Genomic DNA, 27,092 nt, shown 5'->3' on the forward strand with positions numbered 1-27,092 from the left:
TGCCTGCTCACCACTCATTTTTAGCTTCATCCAGACAAGTGTTCCTGTTCCTCCCACTCTGCCCACACCCCAAACAACAAATATTATGAGCTCTCTTCCCCAGCCTTAATCTGAACCAGTGTGTGAGTCCAGCCCCACTGACACTACACCACAGTAAATACTGACAACTGATGTTATCTTGCAGGACAAAAAGGAAGATAACCACTCTCCATAAACCACTCTGGTCAGGAAGATCAGCCTATGAACCCCAACATTTCTCTTTCAACTCCCTCTTACACATCTTGTCTTCTTTCTTCTCCTGTATTTTATGACTCACATCCCAATATTTAAGATGCAATTTGTGAATGGAAATATTTTTACATCTTCTTTGATGAATCTCCATATATAATGTACAAAGCCTTACATAAATTCTCTTAGACCAACACAAATCTTCTCCCTTATTCATGTATCACCATCACAGTTTATTAGGGCATGGAAGATCTTGATCTTGAACTAAATTCAGGGTTAAAGGACTCCACAACCATAATCTACTAATGTTTGAGGCTAAAATGATACAGCAAAGGTCCACTAAAAAGGAAAAAAATAATTCTGTAGGACCTGTAAGATTAACAGCACATACCTGAGTAGGAAGAGGAGCACCACCAACTACAGAACTATTTATTTGATCATCCAGAGTCACTTACTTTGTAATTCTGTAATCCAGGGCTAAAAGCATTCATCAAAAGATTTGCTGGCAACAGCCATATCATGTCCAGTATCATGTGGGAACATGTTACAATGAGTTATTGCTGAAATCCAAAATACCTCAAACTTTTCAGACTAAAAGTGAGCTATGGAAGTGGTCTTATTTGCTTAAAGCATGAAAAGCATAACACTGAAGGAAGTTGACATTACCCTCATTTCCATAAACCACTGCAGCTACTGACTGACATTTTGCAAGTTAAGCAAGAGAGGAGTCAAATTTATACTGGCATTTCTACTGTCAGGCAAAAAAGTGTGAAGCGTGCATAAACCTGCAGTCCTGTCTATGCTTGTCACCGTCCCCCTGAGAAGCAAGTGCATAATGTCACTTTCTCCTCCCATCCCTTTGCATTGCGCATAGAGAAGGCATGATGCTCTGTATCTTCTCAAATCATGTTTTATGTTCAAGAGTGAGCCTTTGCTGTTTCAGAACAGTGCCCACTAGGACAGGCTGATTGATGGAAACCATCAGGCCAGAAATCTCCCTCAAAACAGCTGCCATGTGTTCAGGCAGCAGCTACACTTGTGTTATTAAACAAACAAAATATCTGAACTTTTTTGGCAGAGATATTCAGCAGCTTGAAATATGCATTATTGCACCTCCCAACTGGATGGTGACCAAAAATAGATTTCTTGGTGAATTCTTCCTCCTAGAAAGTTTACTCTTGAAGGAGGATATATTTTGCTACAAACATGAGGTTCCTCCAAACAATAAATGCATAAAAGAAAGCAATAACAGAATGAGATGGTTTATATTGCTTTTGGAAAGCTTTAAAATCTTTGATTAGAACTGCTTTGGAGATTATTTAATCTCTGACAGAATGCTGTCGTTTTCTAACTTTCAAGAATTGAATTACAGTGAAATGTGACCTCTATCTAACAGTTCCAACAAAAGACAGCACAGTTTCTATCAGAAAATATAAATTATTAGAATTAAAATAGAAGCCTCACAGGTTTAATAAAGGATGGAAAAAACTTGATTTCTACATCAAACTCTCCAACTCATGCTTTAAGAAACTGCACAGGCAGACTTTGCTCACAAAATTCTGAGGACGTTTCATCTCAAATCAAGACTTAATCAATTGATGTTGCAAGGAATGATTATGAGAAATCATTCTTTAAAGGACAGACTGCAAAATATTTGCTAATAGTCTATGAAGTACTGTAGCTAATTAAAGAAAGTACATTTGTCAAATAAATTAAGTGATACATTATCATTTGCTTTCTCAGTAATCTATAATGCATCTCCAATATATCAGCAATATATATCTCCAATATATCAGCATGAGTTAAAGGGGCCTTTGTTCCAGCTAGTAAAAACCTCAATTACACTTCTAAAGAAAAATCTGACATTCTGTCTTTTATCCATTCTTAACAGGACCCTATACTTAAGCTATATATCATATAGTTCTTTGAATCAAAAAGTCCCTTCAAAGGCAAAGTCGGATATTAAACAAAATAATTTTTATTTTATTAATTTTTTCTATGAATTAAACAAGAAATAGCCTTATTTTTTATTTGTATTTAGTTTCTAGTTTCTACTTTGATAAAATTATACTTTCCATTGAAAATCATTCTGAGGTTTTTCAAATTAACTCAACTTTAAGCTATTTCATCCTTATACTTCTGGGGTAAAAACCTCAAACATATCCTTACAAAATTATTTAAAATCTCTACACTATTTCATTTTTCTTTTTTTTTTTTCAACCATAAACTCCTGCCAGGAAAAATAAGTGATTTTTTTAAAGAAAGCAAATGTAGGTGATTGCATCTATTTAGTGTTTACATAATTTCTCCTAGAGCCCTTCTTTGGACCACCTAGCTTGTGGGGCTTTTAAAAAGTCATTAGAGCTAAATTGCTTGAAATTAGTAAAGTTATTTTTCCCATTCATGCATCTGTCTCAGCTGAGAAAAATCATTCAACAGTGAGCACTTGACAGCACAGCCACTTTCCCCATTAATTGTTGACTAAGACAAGAAAATTGAATTTTTGTCTGCTGAAGTTTAGGCGGTGGTTTCACGGGTAGAACAGCCTCAGCTGCTGTCAGCTGCTCAGTTTCTCTGAGCTGCAGAAGTGCACTGGCATACCTACACCTGCTGGTGACAGACAGCTCTTCTGAGGCGGAATGGCAGCAGGTTAGCTCCTCCAAGCAATCCACAGGGCAATGGCCATGGCTTCACAAACACTGCCTAATTGTTATTCTGCTCCCAAAGGTGTTGCAGCTGATTGATACGCTCAAATTTCATTCCAGATAGTGAGAAAAACCCCAAGCTATCACACAATTCTATTTGCTATCCTTACCCAGCAAACGTTTTGCCCAGCTCAGACTGTCAGGTCCATTTCTAATCACTGTAAAAGTAACATTAAGTAAATGTGGCATTTGGAACACTTGATGCTTTATACAAAAAAAGCAGATATCTTCACTTATTCTTCACTTCTTCTCAATCTTAGGCACTAGGAGATGCATGTTTTGCCAAACGTATGGAGAAAATATACATCTAATAAAAAAGTAATAATTTAAGTCATGTTACTGACCTGACTGGCACAGGAGTTTTCTTGTTACTCATTTTAAAGAATGCTAAACTTTGTCTTATGAAGAAAGTCCTTAATATCTAAGCCTCTCTCCCCTCAAACATCTATCAGATCTGTGATCTGCTGTAATCAAAATTTCTCTTCTTGAAAGACAGTTTATTTACACATGTGTCAAGTCAATCCCAGAACATTCATGAGTACAGTTAAATAGATATCTCTTTCCCTCTTACAAAAAAAATATTGGAAAACAACATTCTTCAATTTACTATCAACACTTTGATAAGTACAAAGCTGAAGTGATACAATCAACAATTCCTGATTAGTTTTTGATAAAGAGAAGCACAGAAAAGTGCCAAAAACATAAAAAAGTAGCCAGGATGTTCTGCTGAGCCATTTGTCCATTAGTCACACTTTAATTTTATGATCAGTAAATAACATTCTCACAGGGACAGAAAGTGGAAAACTTTTTTTAGTGATTCAATTATAACCCAGTCTGGAAAATATTTCCATAGAATTGAAGAACATCATGGGAAAAATGCTTCCAGTAGTATCCAGTATTCTAGCTGGATTTCTCATCAGAGGAATCTCAGAGGAAAGGCATCAGTTAGGACAACACTGTACAAACTGATGGAAGAAAGAATAATTCAGGGCTACTAACACACCTCCAATCTAGAAGGCCTCTAAATTATAAAACACAAAAGGCAAAGAACATTCTCTGAATTACTATTATAAACTTCTCTAGTTTATAGTCTACTCCAAACACTGTTTGCAGAGACACTGGAGAGACCTGACCTGATTTATTGCTTCTTTTTGTCTACCACAGAAAATTGGATTCCTAAGCCTCTGCTTGAGCTGGCTGAAGGTAGAAGTGACCTGATATGTCCTATGTGACAGAAGGTGATCACCTTGCTACCATACTTGCTTGGCTCAAGCAGCATTTCTCTTGGAAACTCACAACTTTCAGGTCTATCAGTCTGAATGCCTCCCCTCATTGGTATTCATGGCAGTCTAAGGCTAAGTCATTACATCCTATAAACATTCCTCATTTTAAAAGAGTATTTATGATTCACTTGATTACACTGTCTTCCTATTCAGAAAAGAAAACAGAGCTGTGTGGTTTGGGCTTTTTTGTTGGACTCAACTTGTTGAATGTCACACCACCGAAACTATTTTAGCTCCTCTTCAGGCTCTGCCTTCCCTCCTCTTCACAACCCCCTGTTCCCCAGCTCACAGCATCACACCATCATGAGGCTTCCACATACAAATGTTTACTGTCACTTTGGATGTTTAGACATAAGATCAGACCTCACTCCCCCATAACAAATATTTTGTTTTATTAGTAACTGGAAAATACTCCTAGATAGGTACAGTTTCAAGTGAACATTTTTGATAATACAGTATTTGGCATTGCATCAAATGCAAACATAATTATTTGCTCAGTTTTATGGTTATTTATTGAAAAACAAAATGTGACTGTCTGTAGCAATGGAACTACCTGAAACATTACCTCTATGCCACAAACACTGTTGTGCAAGTGCAATATCACATCAGAGGAAAACATCAAAAGACAAAGAGTATTTAGGAAAAAAAAAAGGAGGAACAGACTTGGATACTTTCAATTGGTCAAACTTCAGTATTCCTCACACACATAAAAAAGCCTTCAATAATTCTGCTTAATCTCTGAAGCACAGATCTTTTTGGCTAAGGGTTATTTTAACATGAGAAAGATAGTTTTATATTGCACTATACAAGGAGATACTATTCCTACAAATACACCCACTTAAAACTTCTACAGACTCACCCATGTTAGCTGCTTCCAGATATTTGGAGGGCAAGAAAAGAAATATCGGTGAGAACCAGAGTTCTGGAAAAACCTGAAATGTCAGAAGTTTTTTCAAGGCAAAAGCACATTTGTGGCCAGGTTACTCATAATGAATGGCTGACTGTGTGATGCCAGCCTTCTTTAGATGGTGTCACCAGAGAATGATTTTATAATAGAGAGTTTAACTGATGATTGATATGTGAGAAACAACATACTTAAAGGATAAAAATATTTTAGTAATAGGAACTGCCAAGCAGCAGTCTGAGAAAAGTAAAACATAATAATGAAAAATATAAACATGTACAAAAAATATGTAATAATAAAAAGTAACTTTAGCACATTTCTTGAAACAGAAGTCATAACAGAAGTTAGAATTAAACATCTATGGCATGCTCTCCTTTCCTATCATCAAGGTTCCAAAAACCATTTGCTTTACTCTGCCATTTTTTATCAGTTGCTCTTGTTTTTCTATGGCTTACCTCAGGGGATACACAGTAACAAAGCACGTTTGTTGGTGAATGTGTCAGCTTCAAGAAACACATTGAACAGAATGAACAAATGGTTTTGATCATTTATGTGGTCTTTGGCCCTTATGGAGAGACAAAACCAAAAAGATGTTGTTCTACCAGCTCGAGAGCTAGACATTGTGGCACCCTTCTGACCCAGGCAAAATACCTGGTCCGCAGCCCCAAATGAAAACTGAAAGGACAGCAAAGTTTTGCAAATAAACATCTGACGTCCCTCAAATAATTAATATGATTGCCTTAAGTGGATACTGGTCCACATGGATTAGATCATTAAAAATACCAAGATTAACTTCTAACTTTCCAGAAAATCATTTATTAATTTGTATGTGCATTGGTCATCACAGACTAGACTTTGCTTAAACTGCTTCGCAACTGTCATTCAACTGTATTTTATTTACAGAATATTAATACAAGCTGCCCAATATGCACATTTTATTAACTGGAGAGACAAGGCTGAGTCTTCTTTCCAAGAATACCTTGAACCCACCTGTCAGTCACAGCATCTGGCAGCTTTATCTGCATTATATTTACATGTACATCAGTCCTAAACCTGATGCCAATAGAGTTTTGTTATATTGCATGATCAATCATAACTCAAGTGGTGGCACACCTCAGCTATTTGCAGATTAATTCCACAAGAAAGAAATTTCTGCTTAAAGGTTAAATAAATCATGAAGTATTTATACCTCACTGCAACTACCTCAGCCTACACAAGCCCAGTCTCACCCGCCTGTTCGTCTTCAAAATAGGCACACTGAAGGGAAAAGATTGAAACAGAAAAGAAGCGGGGTGAAATTAATTTTGCCATCTGTAAGAGGATAAAGCAAATTAAAAAAAATCCCCAAAGTCCACATTATTTGTTGTATTTCACATATACTTTGTGCTGGCCCCCATACTATGAAAGTAATTTGAAATCCAGGAGCAAAGCCAGGGGTTTTTCTGAGATGTTTTTCATTGTCTTCTGCCTGCCATCAGACTGCAATAGCAAATCCTAAACATAAAATTGCACAGAGGAAGAAGAAAACTCATCAAATACTCACTGGAAAAAAAGAGTTTTTTCTACAGTTTGTTGCTTCATTGGATATAATTTAATCGGAAGCCAGTCAGCCAACTCTCACTCTAATGATTCTGATCCTACCAGTAACTTCTTTAGTGATTAGGAGTCTATTCATATCCAATGGACTCTATTATTGCATTAATAATTCAGCAGCTCCCACAACAAGAGAGTAAAAAAGACAAAAACACATCCAAATAAATTCCCATCCCTCTACCAACCTGCCTGAGCTTCTTCTTTCCTTCCCATCAAAGAACATGACAGATTTGGTTCTTCACCAGTGTCAGAATTTTACATATTTTATGACCTCTTTGAGGACTGTTGGTAGGTAGAAAAGGTTAGAGAACTTGAGAATCTTATATTCCCACAGAAATTTCAGTTTCTAAGGAAAAAAAATATCTGTCACCTCTATTAACAACTGTGCCATAGAGCTACTTGGCTTGAGCATTTCCAAATAGTTTATAAATCAAGCTGAAGTTCATGAAAAGTCTTGATTCATTGGCCCAACATCAAGAACAAAAGTGCTTCCTGGAAAGTGCTCCATAATTCTTGACTGCAAGTACAGAATCATCTTAAAGCAACGACATTTAATGAATTATATGCATAATGTTTAAAGTAACAGGCTGCATTTTGCACAATTCAAATACCATGACCTGTGTTAACAGATGGCTCCCTGATAGTTCTCAGTAGTGGACAAGGCATACTGTGCATTAGTGGCTATTTAATGAGAGCAAAAAGGAGACAGAAACAAAGAAAAAGAAATTAATGCATCTATGTATTTTCCTAATTTGTATTGCTAGAATTCATTCAAAAAGTATAGTGTGAATATACTGTAGGCATTTTTTTTTATGCAATAACACCATTGCAACAGATTCCACTGCATTATTTGGCCACTAAGTGTTCTTCCAGGAATAAAAAATGATTTTGCACAGACGAGTGGACCAGAAAGTGAAATTCTATTTACCCAGTTGTATTAAGCTTTTGCTAACTAAAGATCCTTCTCCTCTGCCATTGTTGTAAGGCCAAAGTCAAAGTAAGCTCTCATGACATGCACTTCTGAAAAACAGAAACATTATGGGGATATGGTAACAATTCTGGAACAACTGTTTTCCACTCTTCCCAGGAAGAGCCATCTCTTTTAAAAAAATTAAGAAAGAATATAAAGTATAATCAAAACTGTCTTGGCAAAAAACATTTGCTATAATTATTATTTCCTGTTGGACATATTTTCTTTTCTTAGCAGAGCTATTTTGTGGATGAATGGCAAAGCATCAGGCACTGATATTTTCCTGTTTAACACAACAGAATGTTTCCAGCTGCAGCTAGCAGAACTCACGCAGCACATCTCCCTAGCTGACCATAATCAAAACCAAACACCTCCAATTTCTCCGGCATATAATTTACTGAGAGGCAATATGCCCACACCCAGGGCCCAAAACCAAAATTCTAAACAACCACAAGTTCCCTTGAGCTGATCCTAAGTGCATGCTTGTATTAGGCCTAGATTGTAACACATCTGTCACAGAAAGTATTGCAAACCTTTAACAGCTTCTTCCTCCATCTATGCTCTTACACATGTATACAAAGCTGTGCAAGTTCTTCTATTGTTGGACTATAATTAGTACTGAAATGACCTGCTCCATTCCAATCACATTAAATATAAAATCAGTTAACACCTTGTCTAACACTGGCATACACCCACAGTGAAAGTTAACATTGGCTCTGATTATTCTTAACCTTTGGCTGCTGATCTTCAGTTATTTTCTGGATGTTACTCAGTGTCTGTGACATGCAGAAGACATCCCCTGATGTGACTGTCAAAATTTGTGGATTTTAGGCCATCATCAATTATGTTCTAAGCCAATGAATCTCTTCACTAAGAGACAAGTTTTGTCTCACTATCACTGTTACTTAAGAAAGTCAATTTTCCAAAGCCAATGACTTTCTTAAGAGCTCCTCCCCTCCTTCCCCCTTCATTGTCTGCTTGGCTCATAGGAGATTTTGTCCATGGGAAATGAAGTCCTTGTAACCATTGATCCATCCCTGCCATTCCAGGACTTTCTGTGCTTCAGCATCCCTGAACAACAACAAAAATACCCCAGCCAACCAACAAACCAATCAAAAAACTCAACCAAACAAAAAGGAATCATTGCTCATTTAGAAAAGCCTGGCATTGACCAGTCTTATTTGCTTGTTTTTAATAAAAATATTATGGAACTGTAAACATGAAAATTATTATTACCATTGTCCAGAAAAAAAGAAGTCTATCATTCCCCAAATATTTTGATAACTCATGTCATTTTTCCTTATAGATGGTGCCAAGAGACAAAATCTGTGCCTACTCAGCCTGATTTTGTTAGAGCTATGTGCTGTGAATTCCTGGCAAGACTGTGTGATAGAAAGCTGAGTGGTCAATATAAACAAAACCATTTGAAACAACAAAGCTCTGAGGGACAAATTCCACTTCTAGCACACAGGTTTCACACAGGTTTAATGGAGGTCAACTATAGTCTTGGATGTTGTTACCATGGGGAGGCTCTGAAGTGATAAGGAAACAATCGTTTTTTGGTGATTGGAGTGGAACTGGGGGGGAGTGAGAGTTCCTAAAGAGCTCCTGTGGGCAGTAGTATTTTCTAGGTTGCACTTGCTGCCAAGTATGGCATTCCAGACTTTCCAGTATAGGATGCTGCTGCTGCACCTCTTCACTAAACCAAGATTAAACCAAACAAAATCCAAAGCCAATGGATGTGTGTGATATTCCATCCCCTATCACTTTGCATCAAGTGAGGCTCATACTTGCCTGGGAATGGTTTCATCTATATACAGGGCAGTGCTTAAAATACAGCATATTTTTCAGTTTTCCTGAGTAATGAATATTTACTGTTTTACAAAAAGCAGAATCTTCAAGCTGATTTGATTATTGACCCTGACTTTCAACAGAAATGAGCAAATGTTGTAGTTTTGAAAAGGGCTTGCCTGTTTGTTTATTTTAGATTTTGTTGTTTTTTAAACATTTGATAGCACCCAGCTAGCCCTCCCTTCTTTGTGGCTGCAGACAGCAACATTCCCTCCCACACATATAGCCACAAGTCTCAAGGTTGAAGGAGCTAAGAAGAAAAACACTATATGCTGATGTGTCATGCATCTTCCCAGTTTCAAACTGACAGATAGGAAATGTCTTGCACGGGAATACTGTAGAATGTAGAAACATTCTTTTTCTTTGAATATGCTATTAATATAAATTAAAAAAAAAAAAAAAAAAAAACGAGAAGTAAGACCCTTGTCTGAAGAAGTAGGGACCCAAACTTAAAAGCCCAGCCAATATTCATGCTGATGTGAGATAATGATTACCTTTAAAAATAAAAAAGAACCAAAAATAAACCCAGTTTCTTCCACATTAAAAAAAAATAAGAAGACGTTAAAGGCACTTCTCTTCTTCCTTGAACCTTTTCCTCCTTGACACAAATCATGTTTTTTTCTAGCTAAATCATACACATCATCTGTCAGACATTAACCCCTTGTACACTAAAATGGCTCCCTTTACTTGAAACCTCTCAGCTTCCTGATCTTTAAATGCTTGTTTCACACACTGCAAGATGATCCAGAAATATCCCAAATTAATAGCAACAACCTGTTTACAGTAAGACCAAATGAGTAAAGTGAAAGAGACAGAAACGAAGGCTCTAGAGTGTGAATACTAAAAAAATTCTTCCATATAAACTCATCTCCATGTACCCCAGCAGCTGACTGTGGTTAGGAGATAGGTTTCCATCTAAAACATTTCTCCTAGCAGGAGTCTCTATACCCACAAAAAAAAAAAAAAAAAAAAAAAAAGAAAAGAAAGGGGAGACTTTAAATAAATATATACCCATGCATACCTATATGTATATACTCACCCTTAAAACAAACATTAGAATTTCTAATTTAATTCCAGTAAGAAACCAAAGCTTTTCCTTGGAATTTTGCAGGGACCACATCACATGTTTTAACAGGTCTGTTTGCAATCAAGTGACATATCAAAGCAGTTCAGCATCAGACACAGAGGTAAGCAGCCTTAAATATACTCCAGCAGCAACCTGAAAATGTGCACTGCACGTAAGGAAAATGGAACAAGCCAGGAAAAGAAAAACATTCATCTTTTCATCATAGTTGCTAGATAGTCATATGAGGAGCAGCTGAGGGAGTTGGGTTTGTTTATCCTGGAGAAAAGGAGGCTTGGGGGAGACCTTATCACTCTCTACAACTCCCTGAAAGGAGGGTGTAGCACATTTCTTCACCCAGGCAATCAGTGACAGAATTAGAGAACATGGCCACAAGCTTCACCAGGGGCATTTAGGCTGGACATCAGGAAGAATTTATTCATGGAAAGGGTATTTTAGAATTGGAACTGACTGCCCAGGGAGGTGGTGAAGTCATCTTGGAGGTGTTCAAGAAAGACTGGACATGGCACTAAATGCAGTGGTTTAGCTGATAATGTGGTTATTAGTCAATGGTCAAACTTGATGATCTTATAGGTCTTTCCCAAACTTAATGAATCTGTGATCTCAATTTTTTTCTACAGTTACATCTAAATGATGATTTGCAAGGTGAAAAATACCTCTCCACCCTTCTTGCTCTGTAAGACTGTATGTGTGTCTTAAATGGTACTGCATCATACAGCCCTTGGCCAGAAGAGACAAGACTGCAGGGCTGTACTGCCCGAATGACAAGCTTTTAAGGAAAAGACACTTTAGAACTGAAGAAGTGCCATGAACTTAATGTTATTAAAAGCAGTAACAATGGTGGACAATAACTGAAAACTAACCACTTCACTGAACAGCAGCACATCTGTCAGAAAATTTAAAAGAAGTTGGAAAACAAACCAAATCTCATATATCATGTTAAAAAAAGAAAAAGCATAGCTACTTAAAAAGAAAGAATGACTGCTAAGGACTCTGTAAAATCACATTTTGAAATATCAGCCAGATATTTTGCTCTGAGGGTCTGACTAACTGGAAAATAGCATGAAGAGCACCTGTTACATATTTTCTAACCAATTCAAAAGAGCATTTTGAAAACAGCATTACTGTTACTCAGCCTTCCCAGGAAGGAGAATACCCCAATTTATAAGTGTTTCACTAATCAAGTCAAAAAGCCCTCCAGGAGTAACTACAATTCAGATTTTGAAGTGAATTTGGTTACATGCCCATAGATACAAGAAAGCTACAGGATTCTCTTCTTAAAGTTCTGTTTGAAAACAGGAAAGAAAGAGTATATTCAGGTGGCCTTAGTATAAGTAAGGTATGTGCTGCACCTTTCTAGAACTAGATCTCTGTGGTCTAGGTATGAACAAGGTTGTGTGGGCTGTTCAAAGCTGACACACAATAATACATGAAATGTCATCATTGAATATATAGTTAAGAGGAGCTCCAAAACCTCATCCCATTTAGTTTTGCTTCCACCAGAAAGTGGAAGCTGGAATTTCTTCTAAAGCAGAAGCATTTATAAAATTAAATGGGATTTAGCTATAGGAATGATAAAAGTAAAATGAATTAAATGCAAGATGAAAATGGCTGAATGAAAAAATTAGTGAAATGGCTGCTGAACAGCAGACTTGGGAAGAATATCCTCAGAAATAGATAAATACAGCCTTAAGTGGTAAAAAATATGAAATTTTAACTTTTTTTTCCTTAAAGCTTCTGGGGTTTTTAACTGCAGAAGACAGGGTGTGACTCTACAGTCAGAAGCTCAGGAAACATCTTCTCTTCAACTTTTACTTGTGTTTTCAGACAATTATGGTTTAAGAAAGTATCCATTTCGACCTGTTTCTTAGTAGCTTTTTTCCTGCAAAGGCAACTGTTCTCTCCCTACAGCTTCCCTCTACTGAAAGATGGGGGTGAAGGAAAACCATTCTATGTTATAATACAGAAATTTCCTTAATAAAATTTTGTAGCATTTCTAGGATTTCAATACCTGTGTAATAGTTCACCAAGCAGCATGATCCTACTGAATCTTCCTTCTTTTGTGTTTCAGTCCAATAATGTGGCAGATTAAAAAAATAATAAAAAAAAAAACAAACAGAAATATTTCACACACAAAACACAGCATATTACAGCCAGAAGGGTAAAACCTAAGTACACCCAGACTCATTAGAATAGCCTCATTAGTGACTGGGCATTGTAAACCTGAAGATTTTTTTTGCCATACCAGTGATGTTCCATCAGACTTAGGAAGACTCCCATAAACTGCTCAAGACCTTGACAGCAGAAATATTTCAATCTTACTAGAAGAATTAAATTATTCATAATTAATAACCATTGCTGAGCAGTGTTCTTTTCACCTTTATCTACAAACCTCTTCTCCACAAATATATTACTTTAATGTATTTTATGATGATTGTCTAGAAAAACTTTGACCTCCATGAAACAGGTGCCTTTGCAATTCATCACATATGAATGGTTCTTTAAGCCACATCAATGTTTCTTTGCTTAGACAAAGTTTAAATAAAAATCAACCCACAAAAAACCAAAGAGTAAATATTATCATGTGTACACACATATTCAATTGCTACTTAGAGTATCAAGATAAGGAAGAAAGGCACTCAAAATATCTCACCAGATTACCAAAGGACCCAAAAGACCCCCTTGGATTACAAAATCTGGCAAGGTGGGGAAAAAAAAGCCCACCTGTGTATGCCAGGGAATATGTATAAAGGATACAACCCAGATGGCTACAACAATAGCAGATTAAATTGTGAAAGCTCATGCAAAGAATTGCATGAAAGCTCAAACTTTTTTTAAAATGTGATTTTCATCTGATTTTTTTTTTCTTTACAAAAGGAACACCTGTGGCCTGAGGAATGGGTATAAGGTCTGTGTAGTGAAGCTTTTCAGGAGGTAGATGCACAAATTGCACAAAAGCACACTGACTGCAGAAGGATGCCTGGGCAATCATTGATGCTACAGAACTGATACTCTGCAAAGGGAAGGGAAAGCACATGGAAAAATCTTGTTATCCTTAAGGTGAGATACAGAACTGCTGCGAAAGAGGAGATGCAGACATTTTCACCCTTGGGAGCCAGAAATCTATGGGAGGGTGGTGCAGCCTTTTAATTAGTGGTAAGACTACACTATTCTAAAGTAGTCCTTCATAATCACGGATTTACTAGGCACACAACACAAAAAAAAAAATAAAAATTAATTACACAAACTTTGAGAGAAGGGAAAAAACAAGACATGGCAAAAACCCAAACAACTAACCCAGCATACAGTTCTAACCTCAAAAATATTCTCAGATTATTTTGAAGTAATCAGTGACATTAAATCACATCAATCCACATAAAAAGGAAGAGTTTTAAAGTAAAAAATTAGAACCCCTATCTTAAAACTCCAATTCATGTCTCTAATATTTCAGGATTAAATTGCAAGTGTCCTTTACACCCCACAACCCCCTAATTCAGGTAATTCATGGTACAGAACTTAACATCAGCCATGACACCCAGCAGTTTGCTTCATCTGAATAAGATCAACAGTGCTGGAAATTTCTAAGCATGTAACAAATAGTTATTGCTTCTTAATCAATGCCGCCACAATATTTGATGCTTGCACTGCTTAATGCAAGACTGTGTGGAGAGCTGTCAAGTAAAGCTGCAGGATCCAGCTGAATTCACCTTAAGCTTCATTCATGTATGTGAATTTATATACAATGAATATATTTATATATGGAGAACATGAAATCCTCCATATATACCACATTATCAATGCTGTCAATTAAATTTTCATCCAGATGTAGTCTGTACATATTTATGCTCACACTGGAATACTGACAAGTCTGTTCCCAATTACTCCACTGAGCTGAACAGAAGCCACCCAACAGAAGTAAAGATGTATCATCCTGTCCTTATACACTCCACGCCCAGAGCCAAACCAAGAAACTCCCCTGTTCTCTCAGTCTGCTAATGTCTCTGAGAAGCCATCAGAGAGGACCACCACCTAGCTAGCAGCTGTTTCTTAGACATCTTTCAATGAAAGATTTTCCCTTTTTTAAGGTATAGGGATGATAAACATGACTAGAAATAAGCTGAAGAGTCCAAGCACAGTGGGAGGGAGCAGAAGACATGGCTGTGCTGAGAAGTGCATCCAGCTGCTGAGCCTGCAGGTGCATATGGAGTAGACGGACAGGATGAAAAATTAGAGGTGTTCCTGGGCTGGATACATTTGAGTAATGAGGGAAGTTAGTAAAAATAGATCAGAGAAAAACATGCTTGGATAAGATCAGTCTAGAGCAAAATAAGACAAACATGGGAATGAAATCACAGTTGAAATCTCAGTGATGTGAACAGGAAGTACAAATAAGAGACCCAAAAAGAGAGAAAGCAAACTATGAATAGAAACTGGCATTGGATCTAGAGTGAAAAATTATGAATAGCTAGAAAAAGGGGCAATAAGAATGGCAAGTGTGAAAGAAAACAGTCCAACTTTAAATCAGCAGGCCAAAGGTTAATAAGGGAATTGAAAACTACCATACAATTTTCCAGTAGCCCCCTAAAAAATCTACATCTGGGAATAATTCACACCACAGTTAGGAGAGCCTGAGAAATAAGCATGAACACTACAAACTACAAAAGAGTAAAATTCACTGTCTTTTCCAGAGATTGTGATTTATAAAGGCTCCAGATATTCAGAAGAATGGGGTGGTGAGGAGCAGCATTTCACAGGTGCAAAACAGATACTTCCTTTAACTCAAACACATCCAACTTTCCACCCCTTCAGCAACCAAATGCAAACACGAATGCTGTAGGTCTTGAGCAGGGCACTGTGGAACATAAAAATAGTTCTGCCTACAACAAACACTTGTCTCTACAGGCTCTGAGCAAGGCAATTGAGGAGACGAGGCGCACTTTCCATTTCCTAACAGAACTTCACCTCACATGCTCAGCCACTTGCAGATTAAAACTAGCTGTCTTACAGCTGTGCAGCTAGTGAGAGGATTAAAGGAACACATAAAATCCTTGCAAAGATACTTGTCAGTTTAGGATTCTCCAGATACAGCTCATCCCCAAAAAAGCCACAGTGAACAACATGTGGCAATATGAAAACAGAGTGGAAGAGGGAAAAAAAATTTGCAAAATGCCCATAACTAAACTAATGTATATTGTGAATATGCAAATATGTTCTATTTCATATCAACTCTAAAGCAGCATACAGGAGAGGAGCATTAGAGAATTGTGCCGCAGAAGGTTTAGGAGAGATACAGGTGTTTGAAATAAAAAAGAATGGCTCTCTAAATGTTAAATTGGAAGAAGCAGCAAGAGCAGACACCAAAGAATGAGTTTTTTCCATGCTTTTGCCAATGTGCATGACCATATACATTCTCTACTGCTACTGTAGAGAATGCCAAAATTCTTTTTTTTTGGATCTTGATGAAGTGCTGTCACAACAGCAGTCCAGTGAGATAGAAGGGCACTCAAAACTGCAGTCACACTTTAAGCTCACTAACCATTCTGTTATCCTCTGATAGCTTCCATTTTATTAGAGAAATGTTTCCACATGGAAATGACTTATGTGTGCAAGGAGAAACCTCTCTCCTGAAGAAGATTATAGCAATATATCAAAGAAAACCCCAAAGAAAGCAACTGGTTGGCCAAAAGAACAGAGTCTGTCCTAGTTCTACCTTTATTTTATTTTCCTGTTTCTTTTTAATAGTAGAGAGATACATACAAAAGAAAGGAGTAAAAAAAACTGCGCTGAGAAACCGCAACATGGAGCACTGCAAGGAAAGAAAGGTTAATTACAGCACAAGAAAAGATGCAAGGAATGTGAAGAATGTCAGCAAGTAAATAAATCAGTAATCTACAGTCATCATCTACATTCCTGAACTACCCTGAAAGCAAGGATATCTACCCTTAACATTCCTGACATAAGTAGAGATTTTCAAGGAAGACCCCCCTCTGCTTCATGCTCAGTTTCTGCCAACACCTTTCTGTCAACAACTGATTACAATGGAACCTTTCCAAAGGGAGCCTGTATTACCTCTCACAAGAGTTTTATTAATACAAGCTTGTGAATACTTTGAGACAGCCCAAAAAAATTAACAAGCCAGAATTAATGCTGTGATCATTGCACTTAGTTGAAAAAAACCTCAAGGTCATTGTCAAACAACTGCAGAAATGATGTACTATATTTCCCCCTCAACACTGCTCTCTAAAACATACTGGAGCCTAGCAGCTCATGGAATAACAGTACAAATCAATAAAGCCAGAGACTAATGTGCTTTTACAGATATATTTCTTCACAATGGTATCAACATACTATAAAATAGGAGTTTTACAGAGGAAATGGAAGCTGAGTGAGAGAGACTAGAGAAACTGAAAGTCAAGAGTCAACAAGTTAGAAACAAACAAAAAACCCCTGACAAACCCCCCCCCCCAAGCATATATACCAATCCAAAAAAAACCCCACCAAACCCAAACCTTGAAAACAAAACCCTAACCCCCTCCAATACAAGTATACAAGTAGAATCAAAGATATGCCCTCAATAAGAAGTGGACCTGCAGAGCAAAACCGTGGAGGACCTTACTGACATTTTGTGGAAGGTTACTGAGCTTCCAGTAGGGGTCGAGGTAAATGACCTCGTTTAGTTTAGTCCATAAGAGAATCTAGATTAGGCTGGGGTTCAACCCAAAACATCACAAACTGGAAACAACAGAAATATAATTCAGAAGTGTAATCCTGAGCCAGCGCTAACACAGATTTACCTGAAGTTGCTAGATGACTCTGATGCTATATATAAAAATAGTTCTAAGCCCAGTCTCAAACAATAATAACAAAAAAGAAAGGGAAAGGATGATTCCGTGAGCACTGCTGCTCAGTAGACCACTTTTGTCTACAAAACACAGCAGTTTTTCTCCAAAAATTACTTTACTACAAAAATTGTAATGTACAAAACCCACAACAAATAATCATGGAGAATAGTTTCTAAATTGGACATGCAAAATGCTTTTGAAACACTTGCTTTTGCAAATGAAGCTGATACAATACAATTAGGTAGCTGGGGATATCTTTTCATGTGACTGAAGAAATTCCTTAATGAAGTGTAGCAATTGAAACAATGCCTTTTTACTTCCATTTACTTCCATATTTTCAATGCCATTTTACTTCCAAAGGAGGGGTGGGGGAATGGGGACTGCACCCTCAATTGTCCTCAACAGGTTTTATGGTCATCTTAAAATAACAGATGCAACTATGCTAAAAAAAAAACCAAAACAACAAGAGAGAAAGCCTAGTGTACCTGTATGGTGTTCTTCAATCCAAGCTTGCAGATACATGAAGAGGAGTAGACCAGCTACTCCAAACAGCAGTACAGACGCGAAGACTTGTCTTAGGTTCATGACCCTACAAGGGGGCTTCTCTTCAGCGTTCAGAAGGACTCATTGCTCACTTTTCTGAAGTCTTCAGCACGCCTGCATCTTCTTGCAGAGACATCTTCCCCAGAGACACCAACCTGGAATAACACGAGAGGGAGGTTGTTCTCGTGTTACACTTTTATTCTTCACCAGAGACCGTGTTAACAGCGTACTATAAACAAACTGGAACCCTTACAAGCTATTGCTTTCAATGCTGATATTTCTGCTCACAGTCTCAGTGTTCTTTCTACTCCCAGATGAGTTCCAAGCAGATGTGTTTCTCAAAGTGGCTGAAAAGACCCTTTCACCTCCAGCAGAGCAAACATCACCTGCTGTCACAACAGAGGGAGGTGATGACCCAAATGAGGTCACTGAGTGTCACACCAATGCCCCACTCTGCCCACCAACCACCACAGCTGGGGAGCTGCAGCAAGCAGCTGGAGCCTTTCAGGTGGCTGGGTCACACTCCAGGAGGCTGCCAGCCCCCTGTGATGGGCAACCCAGCATCTCTGCTTCTGGACTGTGCAATCCATCATGTGTCCTTAAGGATTGGTGACCCCAAACACAACCACTCGGCTCATAAAGCCCCAGCATCGGTTCAGCCTGTGCAACGAGGAGTCATACAACGATATCCACCCTCAAATATGAACCCAAGTTTTGAGTTTTGCAGGATTAGGAAATGTCAGCATAAGATGGTATCAGTAAAAGAGCAAAAAATTAATTAATGGTTCATCTTTTTATTCAGCTCTGTTTTGCAATATGGAGAGGGACTTGTCAGGAACTCAATTCTTGCCGCAAAGTTTAATGGAAATGAGCTCAACTGTAAAAACTTATCAGAAAGATTTCTTTATTGAACAGCAGTGGGCCCAGAGAAAGTGATTTACCTGATACCCTGCATGTGCCACAAAGGGGTCATAAAATTCATTTTATAAAATCAGAACATGGATCACTAGAGGACACCTCCTTAACCTGAATAAGAATGTGCTCAATTGAAAGTGCATTATTAGAAGCTGAAGAGCTGTTGTTGAAACTGGTCTGCACAGCAAAAGAAAATGCCTTAAAATTCAACATAATGGACACAGTTGGCATTACATATGACAGAAGTGTCTGATGAACTAACACACAGAATTCTAGGAAAAACTTGATCTTTTAAAGGAATACAGCCAACTGAAAGATATTTGAAAGATAAATCTGTTAAATACACAGAAAAGAAAATGCAGCCACTTAACAGTTATTCTAAATCATACAAGTACTCCATGTTCCACAAGTTTGTATTTTTTAATAACTCAGCACTGTTACATCTATAATTGCTGAGTTTCTAAAAATACAGTACACATAAAGCTTAGCAAGAACTCCCATTAAAAACAGCTGTTGAATGAACAAAGGAACTATGTTAGAAAGATGCAAAAGGTTTCAGGAACAACAAAACTGTTCAGGACTTTTCATATGCTTTTTCCAATTCCATGCTATTAAACTATACACATCTCTTAAGCACAAACTTGCCTGCAGAAAATGTAAGCCACGGTTTAAATATTAATCATTTTATGTGTAATTGTTCTGTAGAAGACAGATAGCTAGACATTAACAGAATGTAAGTGTTCTGTCTGAAGTTTTTTTCTAAGGGTCATGAAGCAACTGGTTCAAACCATGCACATGAAAGGAAGGTGACAGAGGCTTTATTCTTAACCTTGCTCTTTCTACTTTGATTCTACAGAGAGGGAATTTCTTATATGCTGTTTACAAGTACTTGTTTGCAGCTATTGTGATGATGCATAGGATTGGAAGCAAGCAGTGAAAATAGGGCAAAACCCAAGAAAATGCTTGGGGAATGCTGTGAAATGCTTTTTATATAGGTGTGGGTAGTGGAGCCTCCTTTCACCCAGGTCCTCATTAGCTGTTTTCACTTGCACCTTTTTTTCCTTACAGTGCTCTCAGCACACTCAGACTTGCAGTGCTCTTTATCTATGCTACAAAACCACTTAGGGCTTTGCACCTAACTTCAGTGCTGCAGCAAATGCACTGTTTGCATGTCTTTAGAAGTCACTCTGCTGATGAGACAGAAGCTTCCCAGCACAAGCAATGCTTCAAGAACCACTAGTCATAGAACTGACGAATACAAACCTCTTCTGTTTCCCACAAACAAAAGCTGTGTTGTTCATGTAACAGGACATTGACAGCATCTGGATTAGGAGGAAAAAAAGCAGCAAATAAAAAGATATGAGGGTCTGAATATATCTTTGAAATAAATTACTTAAATTATAGGTACTAGAAAGCAGGAATCCGTTTCTTGCTGTTTGGGATTTGCAAGTTTCTCTCATAATAAAAAGGTGAGCAATCCGGACACACACAATGACAGTGCATGCTTCCAAATAAGTCAACTTCTGTAATGCTGCTTTCTTCTATCTCAGACTACACAAAGCTCCCATATATTCAGCCCTTCTTTCTGAAAAACAGCATTCTTGAGTGGGCAAGCAAAGCTTTCTCAGGCCACATGGACGATGCTGAAAGGAAAGTATCTCACACCACATCTCTATGAACACTTCTGACACTTGTAGGCTGGCACTGCTGCTCTCTCCGGCCCCTTGCTCTCATTCTCGCTGTTTGCCCAGCTCTTGCCATCACCATGAGCACTTTCTGACCAAGTTTAACCAAATTACACCCCACAAAGAATTTACCCAAGGAATGGTGCCAGTGGTTTTTCCTTTAGCAGTAGCTGATATCACACACATCCATGACCCATGACACCACAGGGTATAGAGCTGACCTTGCCCAAACACCATTGTGGTTGTATGCAGCACCACCTACAAGCCCTAAAACATGATGATGAAAATGCACAGTGAAATAAGGAGCACTTTTAAGCTCATTTTTTTAAGCTATTTAATCTGTTAATAAGAAAACAGATGTTTTCTACTAGGTTAGTTTTGGTTTTGAGTGGAAAGAAGTCTGTAAAAGGAAACAGCAGTTCAAGGTGTTTTTCTTTTTTTTCGTTTTGAACTACCAAACACACCCTAAGGCAGATTCACTCCACCATCACAGTCACTGTAATTATCTTTGTATCAAGAGTTTACACACTGCTTGCAAATAGTTTAATTTATTTAAATTTAATTTATATGAAACTGAGTTCTTCATTTACATGTTGACTAAGTTTTAAGATTAGTTTTAAACAAGAGTAACATTAAATTAAGACTACTGATTTTAGCTCAGGTTAGACTCTAAATACATCAAACCCAACTATTCTGCTACCTTATAAGATTTTAAAGACTTTTCAGCTTGAATGAGTAGTTTAATTTATTTAACACAGTGATTTGTAACCCACATACGAAAAAATTACAGTGACATTTAAAAAAGTCTGCGTCTGTGGGTCTTCTAGAAGAACTTGAAAAATGGCTGCACAACACTGACAAATTTGCTCCTTTTGTATTAAAAAGCAATGGTCATGGATTACACTCTCAGGCAACCTGGGCAAGAGGAAATACCTGCAAATATTCCTTAATCAAGATAAATGCTTTCTCGTGGCTGTGAAAAGCCAAGAAGCTGTTACTTTCCACCCTAGTATTTTCAAAAGAGATCAACCATATCCAGACACAGGTTCAGCATCCCTGCTTAAGCTGTGAATCCCCTTTTTTTGCTTCTAGTTCTGGGCGACATGGCTTCCCTGGGTTTTACCTTGACCATCCTCGCTGGATGGTTTTTGCTATGAGGGAACTAATGTGGCCTGAGAAATTGCTCTGTGCCTTCCACCTATGCTGAACTAGATTTTTGCTTTTGCCCAACATTTACCCCCATTTCTTTGGGATGTATGGACCCCAATGTCCCCACTGTTTGAGCTCAACCTATGCACCCCAGAATTTCAAGTTCTTTTGAATACTGGAGAGAGACTACTACACATCCTTATCCATCATGGAGAAGCAGTAAATCTGGAAGACAATAGCACTATGTGCCTTAAATGACAAACACAGCAAAAATGTAGAAATTTTACAGGTCTATAATCATTCACTTCTGAGTCCAAATTGTTTAACATTTGTCAAATATTAAGAATTTCAAGAATCCTCATTCTACTGGTATAAAAGCCTTGCATTTTCCCCATTGTGTTTTGGGATCAAATAGGTACATTTCTGTACAGAGCCAACAAGAACAATTGAAATAACACAGTCACCCAAAAATGGGGAAGAGTGTACCTCCTGCTTTTGGCATGATTCCTCCTTTCAGCACATCATCCAATTTTTCTTCCTTTCAATCAAATATACCTGCAGCTGAGGAGAGGCACCTCAGCATTCAGGTACCATTCCTGGCTCCTTCCTATTCTAGACCAAAAAACCAATGGCATCTGGTCAGTAGGTTTGGCTGACTTAAGATTTCCTTGCCACCGTAACCCTCACCATCATCTAGTTCCAAAATCAATGCAAAACATTAGGTTGCTGCCTATTTAGAAACCTTTCCTTTTAATTTCAGCTTTTTTCCCTTCACTTGGAAATAAAAAATATCAAAATGCAGGGCTAATCAGCAAAATTCAGATGAAAAAACCCAGACAATCTTTATAATGGTCAAAACATTCATATTACTGTGGGATACTACAAATTCCCACCCACTCAGTATCTCCTTAGACACAACTGAATTAATGAAAACAAAATGAGAATAAGAACACAGAAAGCTACTGCAGCTGTACAGTTTTGGGTTTTTTTCGGTGCTTTTCATTTTCTTCCCTCCATCCTTACCTCAAGAAGCACTACATTTTCAGATACCTCCACTGGAATTATCATGGCAAGAAAATCTTGCAGTGAGGAATGTTCTGCTGGACACTGGCCCAGACTATCAGCTCACTCAGTAGAAGGAAGCAAGGATATCTTCTCACTTCAACGCTCCCCCTCCTCCCTCACTTCTCATCTGTTAGCTCATGTCCTACTTCACACGCAGATGATCCTCCAGGATCACCTTTCCACTGCCCACATCTCAACTTTCTGGCTTCACAACGACTGGCACACGGCAGAGTTCCAGCTCCGAACAATGCTTGCACAGTTCCTCATATCGGGCAGTACTACTTTTTGTTCTGGTTTATTACACAGGTTGCTAGAAATAAACATACAGTATTTGCCATTTCCCATCTCTGAGCAAGTTAAGCTCGGAACTTAACTGAACACTGAGCCAACCAACCTCTCACCAAACACCCCCCAGATAAACAAAACAAAAGCAGACAACAAAGCCCAAACCAAACCAAAATTCCCATAAGGGAGATTTTCCTGTCCATAGGAATTTAATAGGGGTATAGAGACAGCATATGGGCCCACTGTTACATCAGTCCTGCTGACATCTCAGCAACTTCTTCATCTGAAGAGCTGCTTATAAGAAGTCCGTGTAAAAGTATAATTGAAGACACCATCTGGCCTGCACAACTTTTATTACTGGCAATAACAGAAGATTACTACCTACCAACACTGCAAATCAAGTTAAGAGAATTCTGTAAGAGCTCCATAAGACACAAATAATGAAATATTTTTTTATGAAACATATAGGGATTTCTCCTCAAAGGAGAGACCTGTTTTCATCAAAGTGAGCATTCTCACTCACCCGCTGCCAATTATGAAACAATAAAGCCCCTTTAAAATTTCAAAATTTTAAGCTGTATTTTTTAATAGCAGTCAGGAAATTCCAAACATCAACATCACCAAAGTAACTTCCCACCCAGTCAACTTGTACATATTTAACATTTTTCAACCTCACTCTCCCTTGTTATATAGCGGACCACAATGTTGTTATAGCAATTACATTTTGTTTTAAATGTACTTCATAGCACACAACATACTATACAAAATTAATAACATGGCAAAGAAAATATGGTTTGCATTTGATTTTGCCATTTTAATCTATTAACATCACTAGTTCCTCATTATCCTTTTGATATATTTCCAAAGGAAAAAAAAATCCATTTTAATGAAACAAGGGGCATAAGTTAGAGTCTGCTTCTGAGAGCACGCACACCATTTACCTGGTCCTGCTGCTCCACCATAAATCCTGCTAAACTTCAGACCATATAAGTTTAGTGCACATAGCAACTTGCCTCAGACACCTGCAGATTAATTTAAAGCTGCAGCTTTAGACAAAGAAAAGTTATGCTTGTGTTAAGAACAGATAAATGCCAAGCTGACCTAGCCATGTGTATGCAGGTTGACACATCAGCATCATGGAAAGTTTTGGTTACTTACAGACAGCAGAGAAGACATGGAAAGCATCAGGTCTGGAACTTCACCAGTTCACCAGGATATTCCGTTTCAAGGGTTTCATCCTACAGCTGCTGGACATCTTGCTTCAAAAAGGAAAAATCATTATTATTCTCAGTAACATTTGCCAGTCAGGACTGAGGACCTCAGCAGAAAAAGGCAAGTTCGGCATGCTTAGCTCTTACCTGTCTGTAGCACTCCTGGAAGTCAGCGAGCAGTCCCATGGAAGTCACCTGGATTTTGGGAAGTTAAACAAAAACACTGCTCACAAGACAGCAACTTGATGGCTCTCAGTCTTCTAACAGGATTATTGGTGGGATTTCTTCCCACTGTCAGGGCAAGGAACATCAGCAAAAGCACTGTGTCAAAGCCAGATCTTCCCTTTTTTGAACTGTTGAAATGACATGGTCTTGTTTACACGGACTGCAGTGAACCGAGGGTCTATCAGCATGCCAACAAGACTCGCAGCCTACCCCCAGTCATTCACTCTACTGCTAGAAAACACACAGGCAAAACACCAGTCCATTTTTTTATTTTGGAGACGTGCCACGAATTCCCGATTCCCGCTGTGTGACGAAGGAGGGGGGTGTGTGTGGCTGTCGGGAGTCAGCAGAAAAGTTGCTCGGTGCGCGGAGCCGCGGCGGGGGTTCTGCCATCCCCTCAATTTCTGGGGACCCGGCAGCGCCTGGGGGCCGCTCCCGGTGCTGAACCCCTCGCCAGGGACACGCCGGGGCTGCCCCTCATTCCGCAGGGCCGCTCCGCGCTGAAGGCACCGGTTCGGCCCCGCCGCCGCCTCCGGCCCCGCCGCTCCGCGTCCCGGCGCCCGGGGCTGGGCGGTGCCGGGGCTGGGCGCTGCCGGGGCCGCGGGAGAGACCCGGCCGCAGGCTCGCCCCCCTTCCCTCCCGCCCGTCCCGGGTGGGTGCCCGGCGGCCGCCCCTCACCTCACCTCACCTCTCCTCTCCTCTCCTCACCTGCCCGCCGCTCCCGGGAGGCGCTGCCGCCGCCGAGGCGCCCACACACACAAACTTTGCCGGCCAAACTTTGGGGCCGGGCGGGCTGGGGAGGGGCCCCGGCGGGCAGGGACACCCCCGGGCGCAGCAGGCGGGTCCCCGCGGGGCAGGTGAGTCCCCCCGGCCACCCCCGTGTCCGCCCGCGGCATCGCGCTCCCGCCCTGCCGCCCGCAGAGGAAGCGCTTTGCTCAAAGGTTTTGTTTGCTGCTGCAGATCCAGGGGTAGCTCTCCCCGTGCTAGCGAATAAATATGTCCAAGCTGCCAGGTAGAGGCAACTCATAGCTTTAATTAGCTACTAAAACAGGTAGTGTAGAAACTTTATTGCTGTCTATGGGAAAAAGGATGACAGAGAAAAAGTTTAATTAGTGCTTATTGGAGCTTCACGTGTGCCTTGCAAACCTTATTTGCTTATTGTGACAATAGACCAACCATGTAGATAAATGGCATTATCTCTCTTTAACGGGAATATCGCTTTGCTTACATTTCTTCAGGGTAGTCCTTGAAGAAATAGCTCTTAGCCCTTGCTAAGGTGAGGCAAGCACGGAGGAGTTCTAACTTTCCAAAGCCGCGTTCAAACAACTTCTGTATCTCTCTCCTTTGGGCATTTCGCTGCAGGACTGTGTTCCTAGAACTGCCCCAGCGGAGAGATACTTCTAAAATGCTTCCTGATTCACGGCCCCATTGCTCACTTACGGCATCCAGGCCTCTCCTGGAGTAACAGTAATGTAACTATTCATGTTTTTGCAACATCTTTTACGCCAACAGGTTTCAAATCATCTCATGCACTGTTGAGACACACGCAGGGATCTCTTCCCAACCAGTCTTCGGCAGGAAGCTGAGCAGCGCCCACCAGCCGAAATCCAGTGTTTCAGAGCAGAGGGTGGAGAGCTGGGCACTGCACGGATTTCCAAGGGGGCTTAACTCGGCAGAGAGCGTAATTATCCTGTCCAAAGCTTAGATGTTCGTTGAAAAGTGCTCCAGGATCTGTAACAGCCGTAGGCAGCCAAGACTTGTGTGCAGGAGCGTTCCCTTGGATTTTCAATCCAGGTGCTAAACTGTCCTGCCTCTGCCTAGTTTGGGCTGTGTGAATACATATAACCTCACCGTGGTGCTATACATTTTCTCTGGTTTATCTCACTTAAGGGTCTCCCTAGTCACAGTTCAGTATAGGAGCTAGCGGCTCAGAGAAAGCCTAGGGAGAGAAGATTTTTACCTTAAACCCAGTCATGGATCCATTTTAAAGTTCTAGTGAGTAGTGACCATCCCTCACACCCATAGCTTGTCTGGCTGCCTAGTAGAAGTAAAAGGGGAAGAAGGAGAGTGTGAAGTAAAATATGGCATTTTTTTGCTATTTCAGGAGAGTTGAGCATGTTTCCCCTTTTAGATAACCTGGCAGGGATGTGATCCCATGTTAACCACATGCCTTAACAACAAAAGATGCAACCTCATATTTATATTATGGATATATTAGTCCCTGATGGCCAGTGAGATTTTAGAGAAAAACAGCATGCCAACTGAATTTTAGTTTCCTGATGTAATACACTCAGAAGATTGTAATGAAGGTCACTGAAGCTTCTAGTAAGGACAAACAGATTAACCTTCTGGGTGTTGTAGACTTAATTTCACTCAGTATGTACATGCAGCAAACATATTTCTTCAGATTGATCTACTCAGGCTGTATCCATCAACTAAATAAACTTATATATAACACTGAATAGATCCGATGTCTTTATTTTTACTTTTCTTCAGTTAATGGAATAAATTAATTGTTTTGGGATAAAGCCAAGTCTTGTTTTACAACTTAGTT

At 39.2% G+C, this 27,092-nt stretch overlaps 1 protein-coding gene across 9 annotated transcripts in view; it reads right to left on the reverse strand.

The window, feature by feature from the left end:
- The window catches only part of CHST9 (carbohydrate sulfotransferase 9), an 89,143-nt gene extending 63,672 nt beyond the window's left edge, over positions 1 to 25,471 (reverse strand). Inside the window, exons 1-5 of one of the 9 annotated variants that reach the window (XM_074550020.1) lie at positions 25,247 to 25,471; positions 24,461 to 24,508; positions 24,261 to 24,357; positions 20,182 to 20,240; positions 17,946 to 18,158 (exon numbers count right to left, since the gene is read on the reverse strand). In XM_074550020.1, coding sequence (XP_074406121.1) covers positions 17,946 to 18,045 — 100 coding nt within the window. In that variant the 5' untranslated portion in view covers positions 18,046 to 18,158; positions 20,182 to 20,240; positions 24,261 to 24,357; positions 24,461 to 24,508; positions 25,247 to 25,471. Of the gene's footprint in view, positions 1 to 17,945; positions 18,159 to 20,181; positions 20,241 to 22,775; positions 22,950 to 24,260; positions 24,362 to 24,460; positions 25,111 to 25,226 lie in introns of those variants that run through there. The other 8 variants (XM_074550005.1, XM_074550013.1, XM_026791034.2 and 5 more) reach the window with 8 other exon arrangements.
- Between the last annotated feature and the right edge of the window lie 1,621 nt (positions 25,472 to 27,092).

This window comes from Zonotrichia albicollis, chromosome 1 (genome assembly GCF_047830755.1).
Source record: "Zonotrichia albicollis isolate bZonAlb1 chromosome 1, bZonAlb1.hap1, whole genome shotgun sequence".
Classification (NCBI taxonomy): Eukaryota; Metazoa; Chordata; class Aves; order Passeriformes; family Passerellidae; genus Zonotrichia; species Zonotrichia albicollis.